The sequence below is a fragment of the Stegodyphus dumicola genome, chromosome 5, assembly GCF_044657685.1.
Source record: "Stegodyphus dumicola isolate Sdum_Otavi_A_Nest chromosome 5, ASM4465768v1".
NCBI classification, from domain to species: domain Eukaryota; kingdom Metazoa; phylum Arthropoda; class Arachnida; order Araneae; family Eresidae; genus Stegodyphus; species Stegodyphus dumicola.
In genome coordinates, this window is record NC_140772.1 from 75,665,367 (window position 1) to 75,685,615 (window position 20,249).

General features: G+C 32.4%; 1 protein-coding gene across 2 annotated transcripts in view; it reads right to left on the reverse strand.

Moving 5' to 3' along the window:
• Window positions 1-289: 289 nt before the first annotated feature.
• The window catches only part of LOC146997144 (protein trapped in endoderm-1-like), a 41,320-nt gene continuing 21,360 nt past the window's right edge, over window positions 290-20,249 (reverse strand). For both annotated transcript variants that reach the window (XM_085816790.1, XM_085816791.1), the window contains exon 2: window positions 290-1,579. In XM_085816790.1, the coding sequence (XP_085672916.1) occupies window positions 421-1,579 (1,159 nt within the window). In that variant the 3' untranslated portion in view covers window positions 290-420. The remainder of the gene's footprint in view (window positions 1,580-20,249) is intronic.

The following is a 20,249-nucleotide window of genomic DNA, read 5'->3' on the forward strand; positions in this document are numbered from 1 at the left end:
TTTTTAAGTTTTATGTTTACAAATATGAAAGAAAATAATTTATCTCTGATTTACCTATTCACTAATGAAACAAAGTATACAGGTTAAGAGATGATATGAATCTGAAACCGTTACTTCTCTTATTTCAACATCATCTGATATACTTACTATTCTCAAACGTTTTTTAAGCATGTTTACTAATTTTCATTTATCTTTCTTTACACTGTAGTTAAAACAAGTTTCAATCCATAGATTTATCATTAGTAATGTGAATGCTGCCTTAAATGTTATCGAAAAACACATCCAAAACTGTATTTTAAAATAGATTCTTTAATAAGATAAAACATTTTTCTGGTGGCACATTGATCTTTATCTTACTGGAAATCTAAGAAGAAATTAATTTTCCTAAACACGAGTTTTAGTGTACTCTACATGATAGTTTTAACTCAAATAACCATCTTTTGAAAAATTTATCTCTTTCCTCTTACAAAATAATTCTATATAGGCTTTCCGATACTCCCTGCTTGTTACCACATAGATCACAGGATTTATAATACTAGAGAAATAAACTCCTAAATAACCTACCAAATTCAAAACGGAAATTTCATCTTCATCTCTAAAGATTTTCACGATAGATACAGGCAAAAAACAAATCAAGAATGTAATGAATATCACCAGCATAACTTTTAAGACTCTGAGTTCTTTGTTATCTCGCTTCCAAAATGATCTATCCAAATGTATACCGGAATGTCTGTGAAAGTTCCTAAGCCTATACAATTTTGGTGAAAAACTTGAAATAGTAACTGTACTAGAAGATGTCTGGAGTTCGTTTTGCATTTTCTTCGACGTACGATGAACCACCCAAAATATTCTTATATAACACAAGATGAAAACAACTGACATCAATCCAAAAGCGAATAAGTAAAGAAATGTCTTGGGTGACTTGCCATTTACTTTTATTATACTGCACGTTCCTACTGTAGGATCGTAATCATACTTTCCCCATGCTTCAAACAGAGGCGGTATCAAAAAAATTATGGATGTAATCCAGATAGTGATTATCATCAGAGCTATGTAGCGGGGTTTGTATAATTTACTGTATTGCCGAGGATGGGCAACAAGTATATACCTATTTAATGTGATAGAAACTACACTAAAAATTGAAACAGCACCATTAGAATACCGGACCATTGGCAGAAGTTTACAAAGTGTGTCTCCGTAATTCCATCCACGCTCGATGAAGGTAACAGAAGAAAACGGCAATGAGAAACTGCATAGGAGTAAGTCTGAGACACAGAGATTGATTATGAAAGCTGTAGTAGCATTTCTGAGTCGCTTAGACTTCGAAAGAGCTATGATGGAAATTAGATTACCTATTACTCCAAATATTGCAAATGAAATATAACTAACTATTCCAAAGTTTATTTCCGCATCTGTATATTGAACAAATACATTATTGTTTCCATATTTTACGATGTTCGATAAATCATGCTGAAGCCGACTTTCGTTTCGAAGCACTGGTTTATTCCAGTGAATTAATAGTTCACTACGATTCTTCTCTGTCTCTTGGAAAATGGAATTATTCATAATTGGAAAATCTCTGTAAAGAAATAAAACTTAATTAAGTATATGTAATGTGATGTATTGAACATATACAAAATGTAAATAACTAGTCAAAAGTTCAATTTTAAACAAGCACAAATAAAAGTACAAAATAAATTTTAATTGCGGAAAGAGCGAATAAAATTGTTAAAACAGGAAATCGTGAGAATTCATAATTATGTTAAGAATTATATTAACACGTATATTTACGTTAATGCCTAAAATAAAAATAAATATAAATTCGTTATAAAAGAGAACGAAACGTTTATAACAAAAACGAACGTTTTCTTTATTGAAAGGACACTTATTTATTGTTCAGGTTTCTACTATTTCCACCAACCAATTAAACCCTTTTCGCTTTTGTTCGAATGTAGTGGTACTTTTCTAAATCGCAATAAAGGATAAAATAAAAGAGATGGTAGTATGACTGATTAACGAACAAGAAGATTTGTAAATTTAGCGTAATAATTGCTTTCGAATTCCTGCTAACATGAAGAATTTATAATTAAAGCTACTGTGAAGGAAATAAAAGTAAAATTTCTAATTTCTGCGAAGGAAATAAGAACGTTAATTGCCTGGAGCATGTTTGAAACCAGGATACGGAAATCAGATAACGGTGAAAGTAAAAGTAAGCATAATTTGCATGTTCTAGGTTTTTGTTTACAATGAATAATAATGTCAAACTCCCTATTCTGTCGTTAGACTATTAATTACGACAATTTCATTTTCATTATCGATGTGCAAAGTATAAGTAGAATTAATACTAATGAAGTTTACAGGTTTGTTAAAAGTTCATTAAATCAAATTACAAATTATGCGAAAATAATCATCGTAAGATTAAAGAAATGCAAATGGAAACAAAAACGGCTGTAATGGTGTAACCTATTTTTCAGTTATGTTTATATTTAATGAACACTGCGTTTTCTTCATACAAAAGTTAAAAATACATACAAGTATATACGTAGCATGTGATTTTGCTACCAGATTTCTGGTTTTTAAAATTCTTTAGTCTGCTAACGAATATTTTGAATACTCAGTTATTGCCTCGAATATTGTGTATACTTAATAATTAATAAACATTCATGTATATGGACTTAACTGTATACTACCACATACTGAAATATCAGCAAGACAAAAAGTATATTTATGTCATTAAGGAAACTGATTTAAAATATCGTAAATTATTAAATAGCATTGCATTAAATATAATTTAAAATATCATTGCACGAGATAACGCAATTTAACCGAAAGTGAGTGGGAACATGTCATGTAAAATTAATAATAATTTAGGAATATGAAGTGAAAACTACAGTACCTGTCGATTATTTTAAAAAAATTATTTCTCTTAGACAATGAAAACATACAGAGAATTGCTTGACAGCCGAAATTAAGTGTACTCAAGAGTCTTGTAGAAAAAAGACAGCTTTCTTAAAAAGAAATAATAAAGATCTTAAATATACCTGCAGATAGGAAACATTTTAAATGATTGAACTGAAATTTACAAACTAGCATTGTGTTATTTTAATGAAATTTCAGAAAAACTGTATTTTATCACAAGACGAAAAGGGAGCTACAAGCAAGTGATTCATTTCAAAACATTTAAATACGAATTAACTTTGGATCGATCATATTCATATCTTTTCATCTATTTGAATACAAATTAACTTTGCATCTTAGTCATCTTTTTCTTCTTATTCATCATAACGTACGGATTGAACATTTACGGAAGTGTAACTCAGTTGTTGCATTTAACGACGAACAGTCAAGATATAAGATTTGTGATAATAATAATAATTATTATCACAAAGTGCGATGTAAAGTTTGAAAGAGTGATTCGTTTTACGAAAATAAAAAATCTGGTATAGGCACCCTATGACTCCATTGTACGGCCTATTAAATTATACACGATTTTGCTGCGCTTCAGTTAGATTTATTTACTCTAATTATTTGAACTTAATTACCCGATCTCTCAAGGCAAGTTGAAAATAACATCAAAAACTGCAAATGTTGAAATTAAATATCCTGATCAGCTTTTGTAGAACTGGAATCAAATTTCTTATAATTTTATTTATTTCATAGCGAGTATGAAACGTTCCCAGATATAAGTATAGGAGCCTGGGGAATAGTGGTTAACGTCGCTGACAGCCAGGCCGAAGCTCCCGGTTTCCAATCCCATGGGCGGCATGATGTTTGTAAGGCATGGATGTTTACAAACAGAAGGCATGACTGTTTGTAAATATATAGTGTTGATGTGTTGATGCGGTATGGTGGCACTCTAAATATAACCGAATGTCCTCTTGCGTGGTTTAGAGGAAGGGAAGAGGGGTGGAAGACCCACGGAGCCCCCCCCCTGCGGTGCTCTCCATTAGAATTAGGGACGGAACTGAGACAAATCGCACTGTCACTTGTTAGGTACTCATGGCCGTTGCCAAAGACAGGCGTAATCTTGCTCTCCTTGCCACAAGAATTTCGTGGGCTTGGGCTGACTAAAGGTCAGACAAATGAACATAAGCAAAAATATAAGATACGGGAGGCTACATTAAAAGTTAGATTTCGCTATTTGTCCAAAATGAACTTTTTTTTAAAATATGACTTGAATTTTTTGAAATATGCCAAAACATGAATATTTTCGTCATTTAAAACACCTTTGTATTTGGAAATACGTAACTACGACCAAAATAAATGACGGTTGAGGGGATGGGTATATATACCCAATAAGTAAATTATATATATATATATATGATTTATTTACTAAAGAAATATTGATTAAATTATCTCCTAATATAAATTTATTAAATAGAAAAACTTGTTTTCGAATTCAATGAATATTAGATCATTCTATATATATATATATATATATATTCTAAGTAAAAATAATTAAAATTAAAATTTATTATCATAAATTATTAAGATTGGTGATCTCAAAATAACTATTCTAAATTTTGTGTTCTCCCTAAATTCCTCCCTTTTCCCAAATTCGAGATCTTTCTGTGTTACATAACGCTGCTTGAAAAAATAAATAAACTAAAATTAACCAATCACAGCTACGTCATCTTTCTTCCTTTCCCTAGCTTCTACCCTGCAAACAACTCTGCGCCGCTTATGCTGTCCTGTCCAAAATGCTTACGTCGTACTTTTAAAACCCGTATACATGGAAATTTTCATGTTATCACAATGATTAAAAAATATCTTGTCTGCAAAAGCGTAATTTTTTATATGTGCGAAAATAAAGATTGGTGATTTGTCGGAATCCAGTTTTGAAATCTTCATCTGTCGATCAGCCATGACAGATATCGAAAGCTTTTGAAAGTTCCAGTGGCGTCAACGGATTTAAAGTACTAAACACACACACACACACACATATATTGTGATGTACCAGCTTTAGTCGTAGCTTAAATTATCAGACGATAAGTTTTGAAAAAAGGATCCATTTATTATTCAGGAGAGAGAGCAGTTACAAAATCAGATAACCGGAGTAAATAAAAAGAACTACTAATAACTTTTTGTATGAAGTTTACTGCATCGTGACATTTAAGAAAAGCCCCGATATTCTTTTGCGAGTCCTTTTATAGCCTCTGGAAAGGCGGAGCTTCCAAGAAATGACGTCAGCCTCGTCAGCCATTCCAGTTCGCTTTAAATATCTCCTGAACATTCCATAACTGTACGTGTAGAAAAGGCGGAAAAAACAACAAATCAGCAAGACAAAAAGTATATTTATGTCATTAAGGAAACTGATTTAAAATATCGTAAATTATTAAATAGCATTGCATTAAATATAATTTAAAATATCATTGCACGAGATAACGCAATTTAACCGAAAGTGAGTGGGAACATGTCATGTAAAATTAATAATAATTTAGGAATATGAAGTGAAAACTACAGTACCTGTCGATTATTTTAAAAAAATTATTTCTCTTAGACAATGAAAACATACAGAGAATTGCTTGACAGCCGAAATTAAGTGTACTCAAGAGTCTTGTAGAAAAAAGACAGCTTTCTTAAAAAGAAATAATAAAGATCTTAAATATACCTGCAGATAGGAAACATTTTAAATGATTGAACTGAAATTTACAAACTAGCATTGTGTTATTTTAATGAAATTTCAGAAAAACTGTATTTTATCACAAGACAAAAAGGGAGCTACAAGCAAGTGATTCATTTCAAAACATTTAAATACGAATTAACTTTGGATCGATCATATTCATATCTTTTCATCTATTTGAATACAAATTAACTTTGCATCTTAGTCATCTTTTTCTTCTTATTCATCATAACGTACGGATTGAACATTTACGGAAGTGTAACTCAGTTGTTGCATTTAACGACGAACAGTCAAGATATAAGATTTGTGATAATAATAATAATTATTATCACAAAGTGCGATGTAAAGTTTGAAAGAGTGATTCGTTTTACGAAAATAAAAAATCTGGTATAGGCACCCTATGACTCCATTGTACGGCCTATTAAATTATACACGATTTGGCTGCGCTTCAGTTAGATTTATTTACTCTAATTATTTGAACTTAATTACCCGATCTCTCAAGGCAAGTTGAAAATAACATCAAAAACTGCAAATGTTGAAATTAAATATCCTGATCAGCTTTTGTAGAACTGGAATCAAATTTCTTATAATTTTATTTATTTCATAGCGAGTATGAAACGTTCCCAGATATAAGTATAGGAGCCTGGGGAATAGTGGTTAACGTCGCTGACAGCCAGGCCGAAGCTCCCGGTTTCCAATCCCATGGGCGGCATGATGTTTGTAAGGCATGGATGTTTACAAACAGAAGGCATGACTGTTTGTAAATATATAGTGTTGATGTGTTGATGCGGTATGGTGGCACTCTAAATATAACCGAATGTCCTCTTGCGTGGTTTAGAGGAAGGGAAGAGGGGTGGAAGACCCACGGACCCCCCCCCTGCGGTGCTCTCCATTAGAATTAGGGACGGAACTGAGACAAATCGCACTGTCACTTGTTAGGTACTCATGGCCGTTGCCAAAGACAGGCGTAATCTTGCTCTCCTTGCCACAAGAATTTCGTGGGCTTGGGCTGACTAAAGGTCAGACAAATTAACATAAGCAAAAATATAAGATACGGGAGGCTACATTAAAAGTTAGATTTCGCTATTTGTCCAAAATGAACTTTTTTTTAAAATATGACTTGAATTTTTTGAAATATGCCAAAACATGAATATTTTCGTCATTTAAAACACCTTTGTATTTGGAAATACGTAACTACGACCAAAATAAATGACGGTTGAGGGGATGGGTATATATACCCAATAAGTAAATTATATATATATATATATGATTTATTTACTAAAGAAATATTGATTAAATTATCTCCTAATATAAATTTATTAAATAGAAAAACTTGTTTTCGAATTCAATGAATATTAGATCATTCTATATATATATATATATATATATTCTAAGTAAAAATAATTAAAATTATAATTTATTATCATAAATTATTAAGATTGGTGATCTCAAAATAACTATTCTAAATTTTGTGTTCTCCCTAAATTCCTCCCTTTTCCCAAATTCGAGATCTTTCTGTGTTACATAACGCTGCTTGAAAAAATAAATAAACTAAAATTAACCAATCACAGCTACGTCATCTTTCTTCCTTTCCCTAGCTTCTACCCTGCAAACAACTCTGCGCCGCTTATGCTGTCCTGTCCAAAATGCTTACGTCGTACTTTTAAAACCCGTATACATGGAAATTTTCATGTTATCACAATGATTAAAAAATATCTTGTCTGCAAAAGCGTAATTTTTTATATGTGCGAAAATAAAGATTGGTGATTTGTCGGAATCCAGTTTTGAAATCTTCATCTGTCGATCAGCCATGACAGATATCGAAAGCTGTTGAAAGTTCCAGTGGCGTCAACGGATTTAAAGTACTAAACACACACACACACACACATATATTGTGATGTACCAGCTTTAGTCGTAGCTTAAATTATCAGACGATAAGTTTTGAAAAAAGGATCCATTTATTATTCAGGAGAGAGAGCAGTTACAAAATCAGATAACCGGAGTAAATAAAAAGAACTACTAATAACTTTTTGTATGAAGTTTACTGCATCGTGACATTTAAGAAAAGCCCCGATATTCTTTTGCGAGTCCTTTTATAGCCTCTGGAAAGGCGGAGCTTCCAAGAAATGACGTCAGCCTCGTCAGCCATTCCAGTTCGCTTTAAATATCTCCTGAACATTCCATAACTGTACGTGTAGAAAAGGCGGAAAAAACAACAAATCAGCAAGACAAAAAGTATATTTATGTCATTAAGGAAACTGATTTAAAATATCGTAAATTATTAAATAGCATTGCATTAAATATAATTTAAAATATCATTGCACGAGATAACGCAATTTAACCGAAAGTGAGTGGGAACATGTCATGTAAAATTAATAATAATTTAGGAATATGAAGTGAAAACTACAGTACCTGTCGATTATTTTAAAAAAATTATTTCTCTTAGACAATGAAAACATACAGAGAATTGCTTGACAGCCGAAATTAAGTGTACTCAAGAGTCTTGTAGAAAAAAGACAGCTTTCTTAAAAAGAAATAATAAAGATCTTAAATATACCTGCAGATAGGAAACATTTTAAATGATTGAACTGAAATTTACAAACTAGCATTGTGTTATTTTAATGAAATTTCAGAAAAACTGTATTTTATCACAAGACAAAAAGGGAGCTACAAGCAAGTGATTCATTTCAAAACATTTAAATACGAATTAACTTTGGATCGATCATATTCATATCTTTTCATCTATTTGAATACAAATTAACTTTGCATCTTAGTCATCTTTTTCTTCTTATTCATCATAACGTACGGATTGAACATTTACGGAAGTGTAACTCAGTTGTTGCATTTAACGACGAACAGTCAAGATATAAGATTTGTGATAATAATAATAATTATTATCACAAAGTGCGATGTAAAGTTTGAAAGAGTGATTCGTTTTACGAAAATAAAAAATCTGGTATAGGCACCCTATGACTCCATTGTACGGCCTATTAAATTATACACGATTTTGCTGCGCTTCAGTTAGATTTATTTACTCTAATTATTTGAACTTAATTACCCGATCTCTCAAGGCAAGTTGAAAATAACATCAAAAACTGCAAATGTTGAAATTAAATATCCTGATCAGCTTTTGTAGAACTGGAATCAAATTTCTTATAATTTTATTTATTTCATAGCGAGTATGAAACGTTCCCAGATATAAGTATAGGAGCCTGGGGAATAGTGGTTAACGTCGCTGACAGCCAGGCCGAAGCTCCCGGTTTCCAATCCCATGGGCGGCATGATGTTTGTAAGGCATGGATGTTTACAAACAGAAGGCATGACTGTTTGTAAATATATAGTGTTGATGTGTTGATGCGGTATGGTGGCACTCTAAATATAACCGAATGTCCTCTTGCGTGGTTTAGAGGAAGGGAAGAGGGGTGGAAGACCCACGGACCCCCCCCCCTGCGGTGCTCTCCATTAGAATTAGGGACGGAACTGAGACAAATCGCACTGTCACTTGTTAGGTACTCATGGCCGTTGCCAAAGACAGGCGTAATCTTGCTCTCCTTGCCACAAGAATTTCGTGGGCTTGGGCTGACTAAAGGTCAGACAAATGAACATAAGCAAAAATATAAGATACGGGAGGCTACATTAAAAGTTAGATTTCGCTATTTGTCCAAAATGAACTTTTTTTTAAAATATGACTTGAATTTTTTGAAATATGCCAAAACATGAATATTTTCGTCATTTAAAACACCTTTGTATTTGGAAATACGTAACTACGACCAAAATAAATGACGGTTGAGGGGATGGGTATATATACCCAATAAGTAAATTATATATATATATATATGATTTATTTACTAAAGAAATATTGATTAAATTATCTCCTAATATAAATTTATTAAATAGAAAAACTTGTTTTCGAATTCAATGAATATTAGATCATTCTATATATATATATATATATATATTCTAAGTAAAAATAATTAAAATTAAAATTTATTATCATAAATTATTAAGATTGGTGATCTCAAAATAACTATTCTAAATTTTGTGTTCTCCCTAAATTCCTCCCTTTTCCCAAATTCGAGATCTTTCTGTGTTACATAACGCTGCTTGAAAAAATAAATAAACTAAAATTAACCAATCACAGCTACGTCATCTTTCTTCCTTTCCCTAGCTTCTACCCTGCAAACAACTCTGCGCCGCTTATGCTGTCCTGTCCAAAATGCTTACGTCGTACTTTTAAAACCCGTATACATGGAAATTTTCATGTTATCACAATGATTAAAAAATATCTTGTCTGCAAAAGCGTAATTTTTTATATGTGCGAAAATAAAGATTGGTGATTTGTCGGAATCCAGTTTTGAAATCTTCATCTGTCGATCAGCCATGACAGATATCGAAAGCTGTTGAAAGTTCCAGTGGCGTCAACGGATTTAAAGTACTAAACACACACACACACACACATATATTGTGATGTACCAGCTTTAGTCGTAGCTTAAATTATCAGACGATAAGTTTTGAAAAAAGGATCCATTTATTATTCAGGAGAGAGAGCAGTTACAAAATCAGATAACCGGAGTAAATAAAAAGAACTACTAATAACTTTTTGTATGAAGTTTACTGCATCGTGACATTTAAGAAAAGCCCCGATATTCTTTTGCGAGTCCTTTTATAGCCTCTGGAAAGGCGGAGCTTCCAAGAAATGACGTCAGCCTCGTCAGCCATTCCAGTTCGCTTTAAATATCTCCTGAACATTCCATAACTGTACGTGTAGAAAAGGCGGAAAAAACAACAAATCAGCAAGACAAAAAGTATATTTATGTCATTAAGGAAACTGATTTAAAATATCGTAAATTATTAAATAGCATTGCATTAAATATAATTTAAAATATCATTGCACGAGATAACGCAATTTAACCGAAAGTGAGTGGGAACATGTCATGTAAAATTAATAATAATTTAGGAATATGAAGTGAAAACTACAGTACCTGTCGATTATTTTAAAAAAATTATTTCTCTTAGACAATGAAAACATACAGAGAATTGCTTGACAGCCGAAATTAAGTGTACTCAAGAGTCTTGTAGAAAAAAGACAGCTTTCTTAAAAAGAAATAATAAAGATCTTAAATATACCTGCAGATAGGAAACATTTTAAATGCTTGAACTGAAATTTACAAACTAGCATTGTGTTATTTTAATGAAATTTCAGAAAAACTGTATTTTATCACAAGACAAAAAGGGAGCTACAAGCAAGTGATTCATTTCAAAACATTTAAATACGAATTAACTTTGGATCGATCATATTCATATCTTTTCATCTATTTGAATACAAATTAACTTTGCATCTTAGTCATCTTTTTCTTCTTATTCATCATAACGAACGGATTGAACATTTACGGAAGTGTAACTCAGTTGTTGCATTTAACGACGAACAGTCAAGATATAAGATTTGTGATAATAATAATAATTATTATCACAAAGTGCGATGTAAAGTTTGAAAGAGTGATTGGTTTTACGAAAATAAAAAATCTGGTATAGGCACCCTATGACTCCATTGTACGGCCTATTAAATTATACACGATTTTGCTGCGCTTCAGTTAGATTTATTTACTCTAATTATTTGAACTTAATTACCCGATCTCTCAAGGCAAGTTGAAAATAACATCAAAAACTGCAAATGTTGAAATTAAATATCCTGATCAGCTTTTGTAGAACTGGAATCAAATTTCTTATAATTTTATTTATTTCATAGCGAGTATGAAACGTTCCCAGATATAAGTATAGGAGCCTGGGGAATAGTGGTTAACGTCGCTGACAGCCAGGCCGAAGCTCCCGGTTTCCAATCCCATGGGCGGCATGATGTTTGTAAGGCATGGATGTTTACAAACAGAAGGCATGACTGTTTGTAAATATATAGTGTTGATGTGTTGATGCGGTATGGTGGCACTCTAAATATAACCGAATGTCCTCTTGCGTGGTTTAGAGGAAGGGAAGAGGGGTGGAAGACCCACGGACCCCCCCCCCCTGCGGTGCTCTCCATTAGAATTAGGGACGGAACTGAGACAAATCGCACTGTCACTTGTTAGGTACTCATGGCCGTTGCCAAAGACAGGCGTAATCTTGCTCTCCTTGCCACGAGAATTTCGTGGGCTTGGGCTGACTAAAGGTCAGACAAATGAACATAAGCAAAAATATAAGATACGGGAGGCTACATTAAAAGTTAGATTTCGCTATTTGTCCAAAATGAACTTTTTTTTAAAATATGACTTGAATTTTTTGAAATATGCCAAAACATGAATATTTTCGTCATTTAAAACACCTTTGTATTTGGAAATACGTAACTACGACCAAAATAAATGACGGTTGAGGGGATGGGTATATATACCCAATAAGTAAATTATATATATATATATATATGATTTATTTACTAAAGAAATATTGATTAAATTATCTCCTAATATAAATTTATTAAATAGAAAAACTTGTTTTCGAATTCAATGAATATTAGATCATTCTATATATATATATATATATATTCTAAGTAAAAATAATTAAAATTAAAATTTATTATCATAAATTATTAAGATTGGTGATCTCAAAATAACTATTCTAAATTTTGTGTTCTCCCTAAATTCCTCCCTTTTCCCAAATTCGAGATCTTTCTGTGTTACATAACGCTGCTTGAAAAAATAAATAAACTAAAATTAACCAATCACAGCTACGTCATCTTTCTTCCTTTCCCTAGCTTCTACCCTGCAAACAACTCTGCGCCGCTTATGCTGTCCTGTCCAAAATGCTTACGTCGTACTTTTAAAACCCGTATACATGGAAATTTTCATGTTATCACAATGATTAAAAAATATCTTGTCTGCAAAAGCGTAATTTTTTATATGTGCGAAAATAAAGATTCGTGATTTGTCGGAATCCAGTTTTGAAATCTTCATCTGTCGATCAGCCATGACAGATATCGAAAGCTGTTAAAAGTTCCAGTGGCGTCAACGGATTTAAAGTACTAAACACACACACACACACACATATATTGTGATGTACCAGCTTTAGTCGTAGCTTAAATTATCAGACGATAAGTTTTGAAAAAAGGATCCATTTATTATTCAGGAGAGAGAGCAGTTACAAAATCAGATAACCGGAGTAAATAAAAAGAACTACTAATAACTTTTTGTATGAAGTTTACTGCATCGTGACATTTAAGAAAAGCCCCGATATTCTTTTGCGAGTCCTTTTATAGCCTCTGGAAAGGCGGAGCTTCCAAGAAATGACGTCAGCCTCGTCAGCCATTCCAGTTCGCTTTAAATATCTCCTGAACATTCCATAACTGTACGTGTAGAAAAGGCGGAAAAAACAACAAATCAGCAAGACAAAAAGTATATTTATGTCATTAAGGAAACTGATTTAAAATATCGTAAATTATTAAATAGCATTGCATTAAATATAATTTAAAATATCATTGCACGAGATAACGCAATTTAACCGAAAGTGAGTGGGAACATGTCATGTAAAATTAATAATAATTTAGGAATATGAAGTGAAAACTACAGTACCTGTCGATTATTTTAAAAAAATTATTTCTCTTAGACAATGAAAACATACAGAGAATTGCTTGACAGCCGAAATTAAGTGTACTCAAGAGTCTTGTAGAAAAAAGACAGCTTTCTTAAAAAGAAATAATAAAGATCTTAAATATACCTGCAGATAGGAAACATTTTAAATGCTTGAACTGAAATTTACAAACTAGCATTGTGTTATTTTAATGAAATTTCAGAAAAACTGTATTTTATCACAAGACAAAAAGGGAGCTACAAGCAAGTGATTCATTTCAAAACATTTAAATACGAATTAACTTTGGATCGATCATATTCATATCTTTTCATCTATTTGAATACAAATTAACTTTGCATCTTAGTCATCTTTTTCTTCTTATTCATCATAACGAACGGATTGAACATTTACGGAAGTGTAACTCAGTTGTTGCATTTAACGACGAACAGTCAAGATATAAGATTTGTGATAATAATAATAATTATTATCACAAAGTGCGATGTAAAGTTTGAAAGAGTGATTCGTTTTACGAAAATAAAAAATCTGGTATAGGCACCCTATGACTCCATTGTACGGCCTATTAAATTATACACGATTTTGCTGCGCTTCAGTTAGATTTATTTACTCTAATTATTTGAACTTAATTACCCGATCTCTCAAGGCAAGTTGAAAATAACATCAAAAACTGCAAATGTTGAAATTAAATATCCTGATCAGCTTTTGTAGAACTGGAATCAAATTTCTTATAATTTTATTTATTTCATAGCGAGTATGAAACGTTCCCAGATATAAGTATAGGAGCCTGGGGAATAGTGGTTAACGTCGCTGACAGCCAGGCCGAAGCTCCCGGTTTCCAATCCCATGGGCGGCATGATGTTTGTAAGGCATGGATGTTTACAAACAGAAGGCATGACTGTTTGTAAATATATAGTGTTGATGTGTTGATGCGGTATGGTGGCACTCTAAATATAACCGAATGTCCTCTTGCGTGGTTTAGAGGAAGGGAAGAGGGGTGGAAGACCCACGGACCCCCCCCCCTGCGGTGCTCTCCATTAGAATTAGGGACGGAACTGAGACAAATCGCACTGTCACTTGTTAGGTACTCATGGCCGTTGCCAAAGACAGGCGTAATCTTGCTCTCCTTGCCACAAGAATTTCGTGGGCTTGGGCTGACTAAAGGTCAGACAAATTAACATAAGCAAAAATATAAGATACGGGAGGCTACATTAAAAGTTAGATTTCGCTATTTGTCCAAAATGAACTTTTTTTTAAAATATGACTTGAATTTTTTGAAATATGCCAAAACATGAATATTTTCGTCATTTAAAACACCTTTGTATTTGGAAATACGTAACTACGACCAAAATAAATGACGGTTGAGGGGATGGGTATATATACCCAATAAGTAAATTATATATATATATATATATGATTTATTTACTAAAGAAATATTGATTAAATTATCTCCTAATATAAATTTATTAAATAGAAAAACTTGTTTTCGAATTCAATGAATATTAGATCATTCTATATATATATATATATATATTCTAAGTAAAAATAATTAAAATTAAAATTTATTATCATAAATTATTAAGATTGGTGATCTCAAAATAACTATTCTAAATTTTGTGTTCTCCCTAAATTCCTCCCTTTTCCCAAATTCGAGATCTTTCTGTGTTACATAACGCTGCTTGAAAAAATAAATAAACTAAAATTAACCAATCACAGCTACGTCATCTTTCTTCCTTTCCCTAGCTTCTACCCTGCAAACAACTCTGCGCCGCTTATGCTGTCCTGTCCAAAATGCTTACGTCGTACTTTTAAAACCCGTATACATGGAAATTTTCATGTTATCACAATGATTAAAAAATATCTTGTCTGCAAAAGCGTAATTTTTTATATGTGCGAAAATAAAGATTGGTGATTTGTCGGAATCCAGTTTTGAAATCTTCATCTGTCGATCAGCCATGACAGATATCGAAAGCTTTTGAAAGTTCCAGTGGCGTCAACGGATTTAAAGTACTAAACACACACACACACACACATATATTGTGATGTACCAGCTTTAGTCGTAGCTTAAATTATCAGACGATAAGTTTTGAAAAAAGGATCCATTTATTATTCAGGAGAGAGAGCAGTTACAAAATCAGATAACCGGAGTAAATAAAAAGAACTACTAATAACTTTTTGTATGAAGTTTACTGCATCGTGACATTTAAGAAAAGCCCCGATATTCTTTTGCGAGTCCTTTTATAGCCTCTGGAAAGGCGGAGCTTCCAAGAAATGACGTCAGCCTCGTCAGCCATTCCAGTTCGCTTTAAATATCTCCTGAACATTCCATAACTGTACGTGTAGAAAAGGCGGAAAAAACAACAAATCAGCAAGACAAAAAGTATATTTATGTCATTAAGGAAACTGATTTAAAATATCGTAAATTATTAAATAGCATTGCATTAAATATAATTTAAAATATCATTGCACGAGATAACGCAATTTAACCGAAAGTGAGTGGGAACATGTCATGTAAAATTAATAATAATTTAGGAATATGAAGTGAAAACTACAGTACCTGTCGATTATTTTAAAAAAATTATTTCTCTTAGACAATGAAAACATACAGAGAATTGCTTGACAGCCGAAATTAAGTGTACTCAAGAGTCTTGTAGAAAAAAGACAGCTTTCTTAAAAAGAAATAATAAAGATCTTAAATATACCTGCAGATAGGAAACATTTTAAATGATTGAACTGAAATTTACAAACTAGCATTGTGTTATTTTAATGAAATTTCAGAAAAACTGTATTTTATCACAAGACAAAAAGGGAGCTACAAGCAAGTGATTCATTTCAAAACATTTAAATACGAATTAACTTTGGATCGATCATATTCATATCTTTTCATCTATTTGAATACAAATTAACTTTGCATCTTAGTCATCTTTTTCTTCTTATTCATCATAACGTACGGATTGAACATTTACGGAAGTGTAACTCAGTTGTTGCATTTAACGACGAACAGTCAAGATATAAGATTTGTGATAATAATAATAATTATTATCACAAAGTGCGATGTAAAGTTTGAAAGAGTGATTCGTTTTACGAAAATAAAAAATCTGGTATAGGCACCCTATGACTCCATTGTACGGCCTATTAAATTATACACGATTTTGCTGCGCTTCAGTTAGATTTATTTACTCTAATTATTTGAACTTAATTACCCGATCTCTCAAGGCAAGTTGAAAATAACATCAAAAACTGCAAATGTTGAAATTAAATATCCTGATCAGCTTTTGTAGAACTGGAATCAAATTTCTTATAATTTTATTTATTTCATAGCGAGTATGAAACGTTCCCAGATATAAGTATAGGAGCCTGGGGAATAGTGGTTAACGTCGCTGACAGCCAGGCCGAAGCTCCCGGTTTCCAATCCCATGGGCGGCATGATGTTTGTAAGGCATGGATGTTTACAAACAGAAGGCATGACTGTTTGTAAATATATAGTGTTGATGTGTTGATGCGGTATGGTGGCACTCTAAATATAACCGAATGTCCTCTTGCGTGGTTTAGAGGAAGGGAAGAGGGGTGGAAGACCCACGGACCCCCCCCCTGCGGTGCTCTCCATTAGAATTAGGGACGGAACTGAGACAAATCGCACTGTCACTTGTTAGGTACTCATGGCCGTTGCCAAAGACAGGCGTAATCTTGCTCTCCTTGCCACAAGAATTTCGTGGGCTTGGGCTGACTAAAGGTCAGACAAATTAACATAAGCAAAAATATAAGATACGGGAGGCTACATTAAAAGTTAGATTTCGCTATTTGTCCAAAATGAACTTTTTTTTAAAATATGACTTGAATTTTTTGAAATATGCCAAAACATGAATATTTTCGTCATTTAAAACACCTTTGTATTTGGAAATACGTAACTACGACCAAAATAAATGACGGTTGAGGGGATGGGTATATATACCCAATAAGTAAATTATATATATATATATATGATTTATTTACTAAAGAAATATTGATTAAATTATCTCCTAATATAAATTTATTAAATAGAAAAACTTGTTTTCGAATTCAATGAATATTAGATCATTCTATATATATATATATATATATTCTAAGTAAAAATAATTAAAATTAAAATTTATTATCATAAATTATTAAGATTGGTGATCTCAAAATAACTATTCTAAATTTTGTGTTCTCCCTAAATTCCTCCCTTTTCCCAAATTCGAGATCTTTCTGTGTTACATAACGCTGCTTGAAAAAATAAATAAACTAAAATTAACCAATCACAGCTACGTCATCTTTCTTCCTTTCCCTAGCTTCTACCCTGCAAACAACTCTGCGCCGCTTATGCTGTCCTGTCCAAAATGCTTACGTCGTACTTTTAAAACCCGTATACATGGAAATTTTCATGTTATCACAATGATTAAAAAATATCTTGTCTGCAAAAGCGTAATTTTTTATATGTGCGAAAATAAAGATTGGTGATTTGTCGGAATCCAGTTTTGAAATCTTCATCTGTCGATCAGCCATGACAGATATCGAAAGCTTTTGAAAGTTCCAGTGGCGTCAACGGATTTAAAGTACTAAACACACACACACACACACATATATTGTGATGTACCAGCTTTAGTCGTAGCTTAAATTATCAGACGATAAGTTTTGAAAAAAGGATCCATTTATTATTCAGGAGAGAGAGCAGTTACAAAATCAGATAACCGGAGTAAATAAAAAGAACTACTAATAACTTTTTGTATGAAGTTTACTGCATCGTGACATTTAAGAAAAGCCCCGATATTCTTTTGCGAGTCCTTTTATAGCCTCTGGAAAGGCGGAGCTTCCAAGAAATGACGTCAGCCTCGTCAGCCATTCCAGTTCGCTTTAAATATCTCCTGAACATTCCATAACTGTACGTGTAGAAAAGGCGGAAAAAACAACAAATCAGCAAGACAAAAAGTATATTTATGTCATTAAGGAAACTGATTTAAAATATCGTAAATTATTAAATAGCATTGCATTAAATATAATTTAAAATATCATTGCACGAGATAACGCAATTTAACCGAAAGTGAGTGGGAACATGTCATGTAAAATTAATAATAATTTAGGAATATGAAGTGAAAACTACAGTACCTGTCGATTATTTTAAAAAAATTATTTCTCTTAGACAATGAAAACATACAGAGAATTGCTTGACAGCCGAAATTAAGTGTACTCAAGAGTCTTGTAGAAAAAAGACAGCTTTCTTAAAAAGAAATAATAAAGATCTTAAATATACCTGCAGATAGGAAACATTTTAAATGATTGAACTGAAATTTACAAACTAGCATTGTGTTATTTTAATGAAATTTCAGAAAAACTGTAATTTATCACAAGACAAAAAGGGAGCTACAAGCAAGTGATTCATTTCAAAACATTTAAATACGAATTAACTTTGGATCGATCATATTCATATCTTTTCATCTATTTGAATACAAATTAACTTTGCATCTTAGTCATCTTTTTCTTCTTATTCATCATAACGTACGGATTGAACATTTACGGAAGTGTAACTCAGTTGTTGCATTTAACGACGAACAGTCAAGATATAAGATTTGTGATAATAATAATAATTATTATCACAAAGTGCGATGTAAAGTTTGAAAGAGTGATTCGTTTTACGAAAATAAAAAATCTGGTATAGGCACCCTATGACTCCATTGTACGGCCTATTAAATTATACACGATTTTGCTGCGCTTCAGTTAGATTTATTTACTCTAATTATTTGAACTTAATTACCCGATCTCTCAAGGCAAGTTGAAAATAACATCAAAAACTGCAAATGTTGAAATTAAATATCCTGATCAGCTTTTGTAGAACTGGAATCAAATTTCTTATAATTTTATTTATTTCATAGCGAGTATGAAACGTTCCCAGATATAAGTATAGGAGCCTGGGGAATAGTGGTTAACGTCGCTGACAGCCAGGCCGAAGCTCCCGGTTTCCAATCCCATGGGCGGCATGATGTTTGTAAGGCATGGATGTTTACAAACAGAAGGCATGACTGTTTGTAAATATATAGTGTTGATGTGTTGATGCGGTATGGTGGCACTCTAAATATAACCGAATGTCCTCTTGCGTGGTTTAGAGGAAGGGAAGAGGGGTGGAAGACCCACGGACCCCCCCCCCTGCGGTGCTCTCCATTAGAATTAGGGACGGAACTGAGACAAATCGCACTGTCACTTGTTAGGTACTCATGGCCGTTGCCAAAGACAGGCGTAATCTTGCTCTCCTTGCCACGAGAATTTCGTGGGCTTGGGCTGACTAAAGGTCAGACAAATGAACATAAGCAAAAATATAAGATACGGGAGGCTACATTAAAAGTTAGATTTCGCTATTTGTCCAAAATGAACTTTTTTTTAAAATATGACTTGAATTTTTTGAAATATGCCAAAACATGAATATTTTCGTCATTTAAAACACCTTTGTATTTGGAAATACGTAACTACGACCAAAATAAATGACGGTTGAGGGGATGGGTATATATACCCAATAAGTAAATTATATATATATATATATATGATTTATTTACTAAAGAAATATTGATTAAATTATCTCCTAATATAAATTTATTAAATAGAAAAACTTGTTTTCGAATTCAATGAATATTAGATCATTCTATATATATATATATATATATTCTAAGTAAAAATAATTAAAATTAAAATTTATTATCATAAATTATTAAGATTGGTGATCTCAAAATAACTATTCTAAATTTTGTGTTCTCCCTAAATTCCTCCCTTTTCCCAAATTCGAGATCTTTCTGTGTTACATAACGCTGCTTGAAAAAATAAATAAACTAAAATTAACCAATCACAGCTACGTCATCTTTCTTCCTTTCCCTAGCTTCTACCCTGCAAACAACTCTGCGCCGCTTATGCTGTCCTGTCCAAAATGCTTACGTCGTACTTTTAAAACCCGTATACATGGAAATTTTCATGTTATCACAATGATTAAAAAATATCTTGTCTGCAAAAGCGTAATTTTTTATATGTGCGAAAATAAAGATTCGTGATTTGTCGGAAT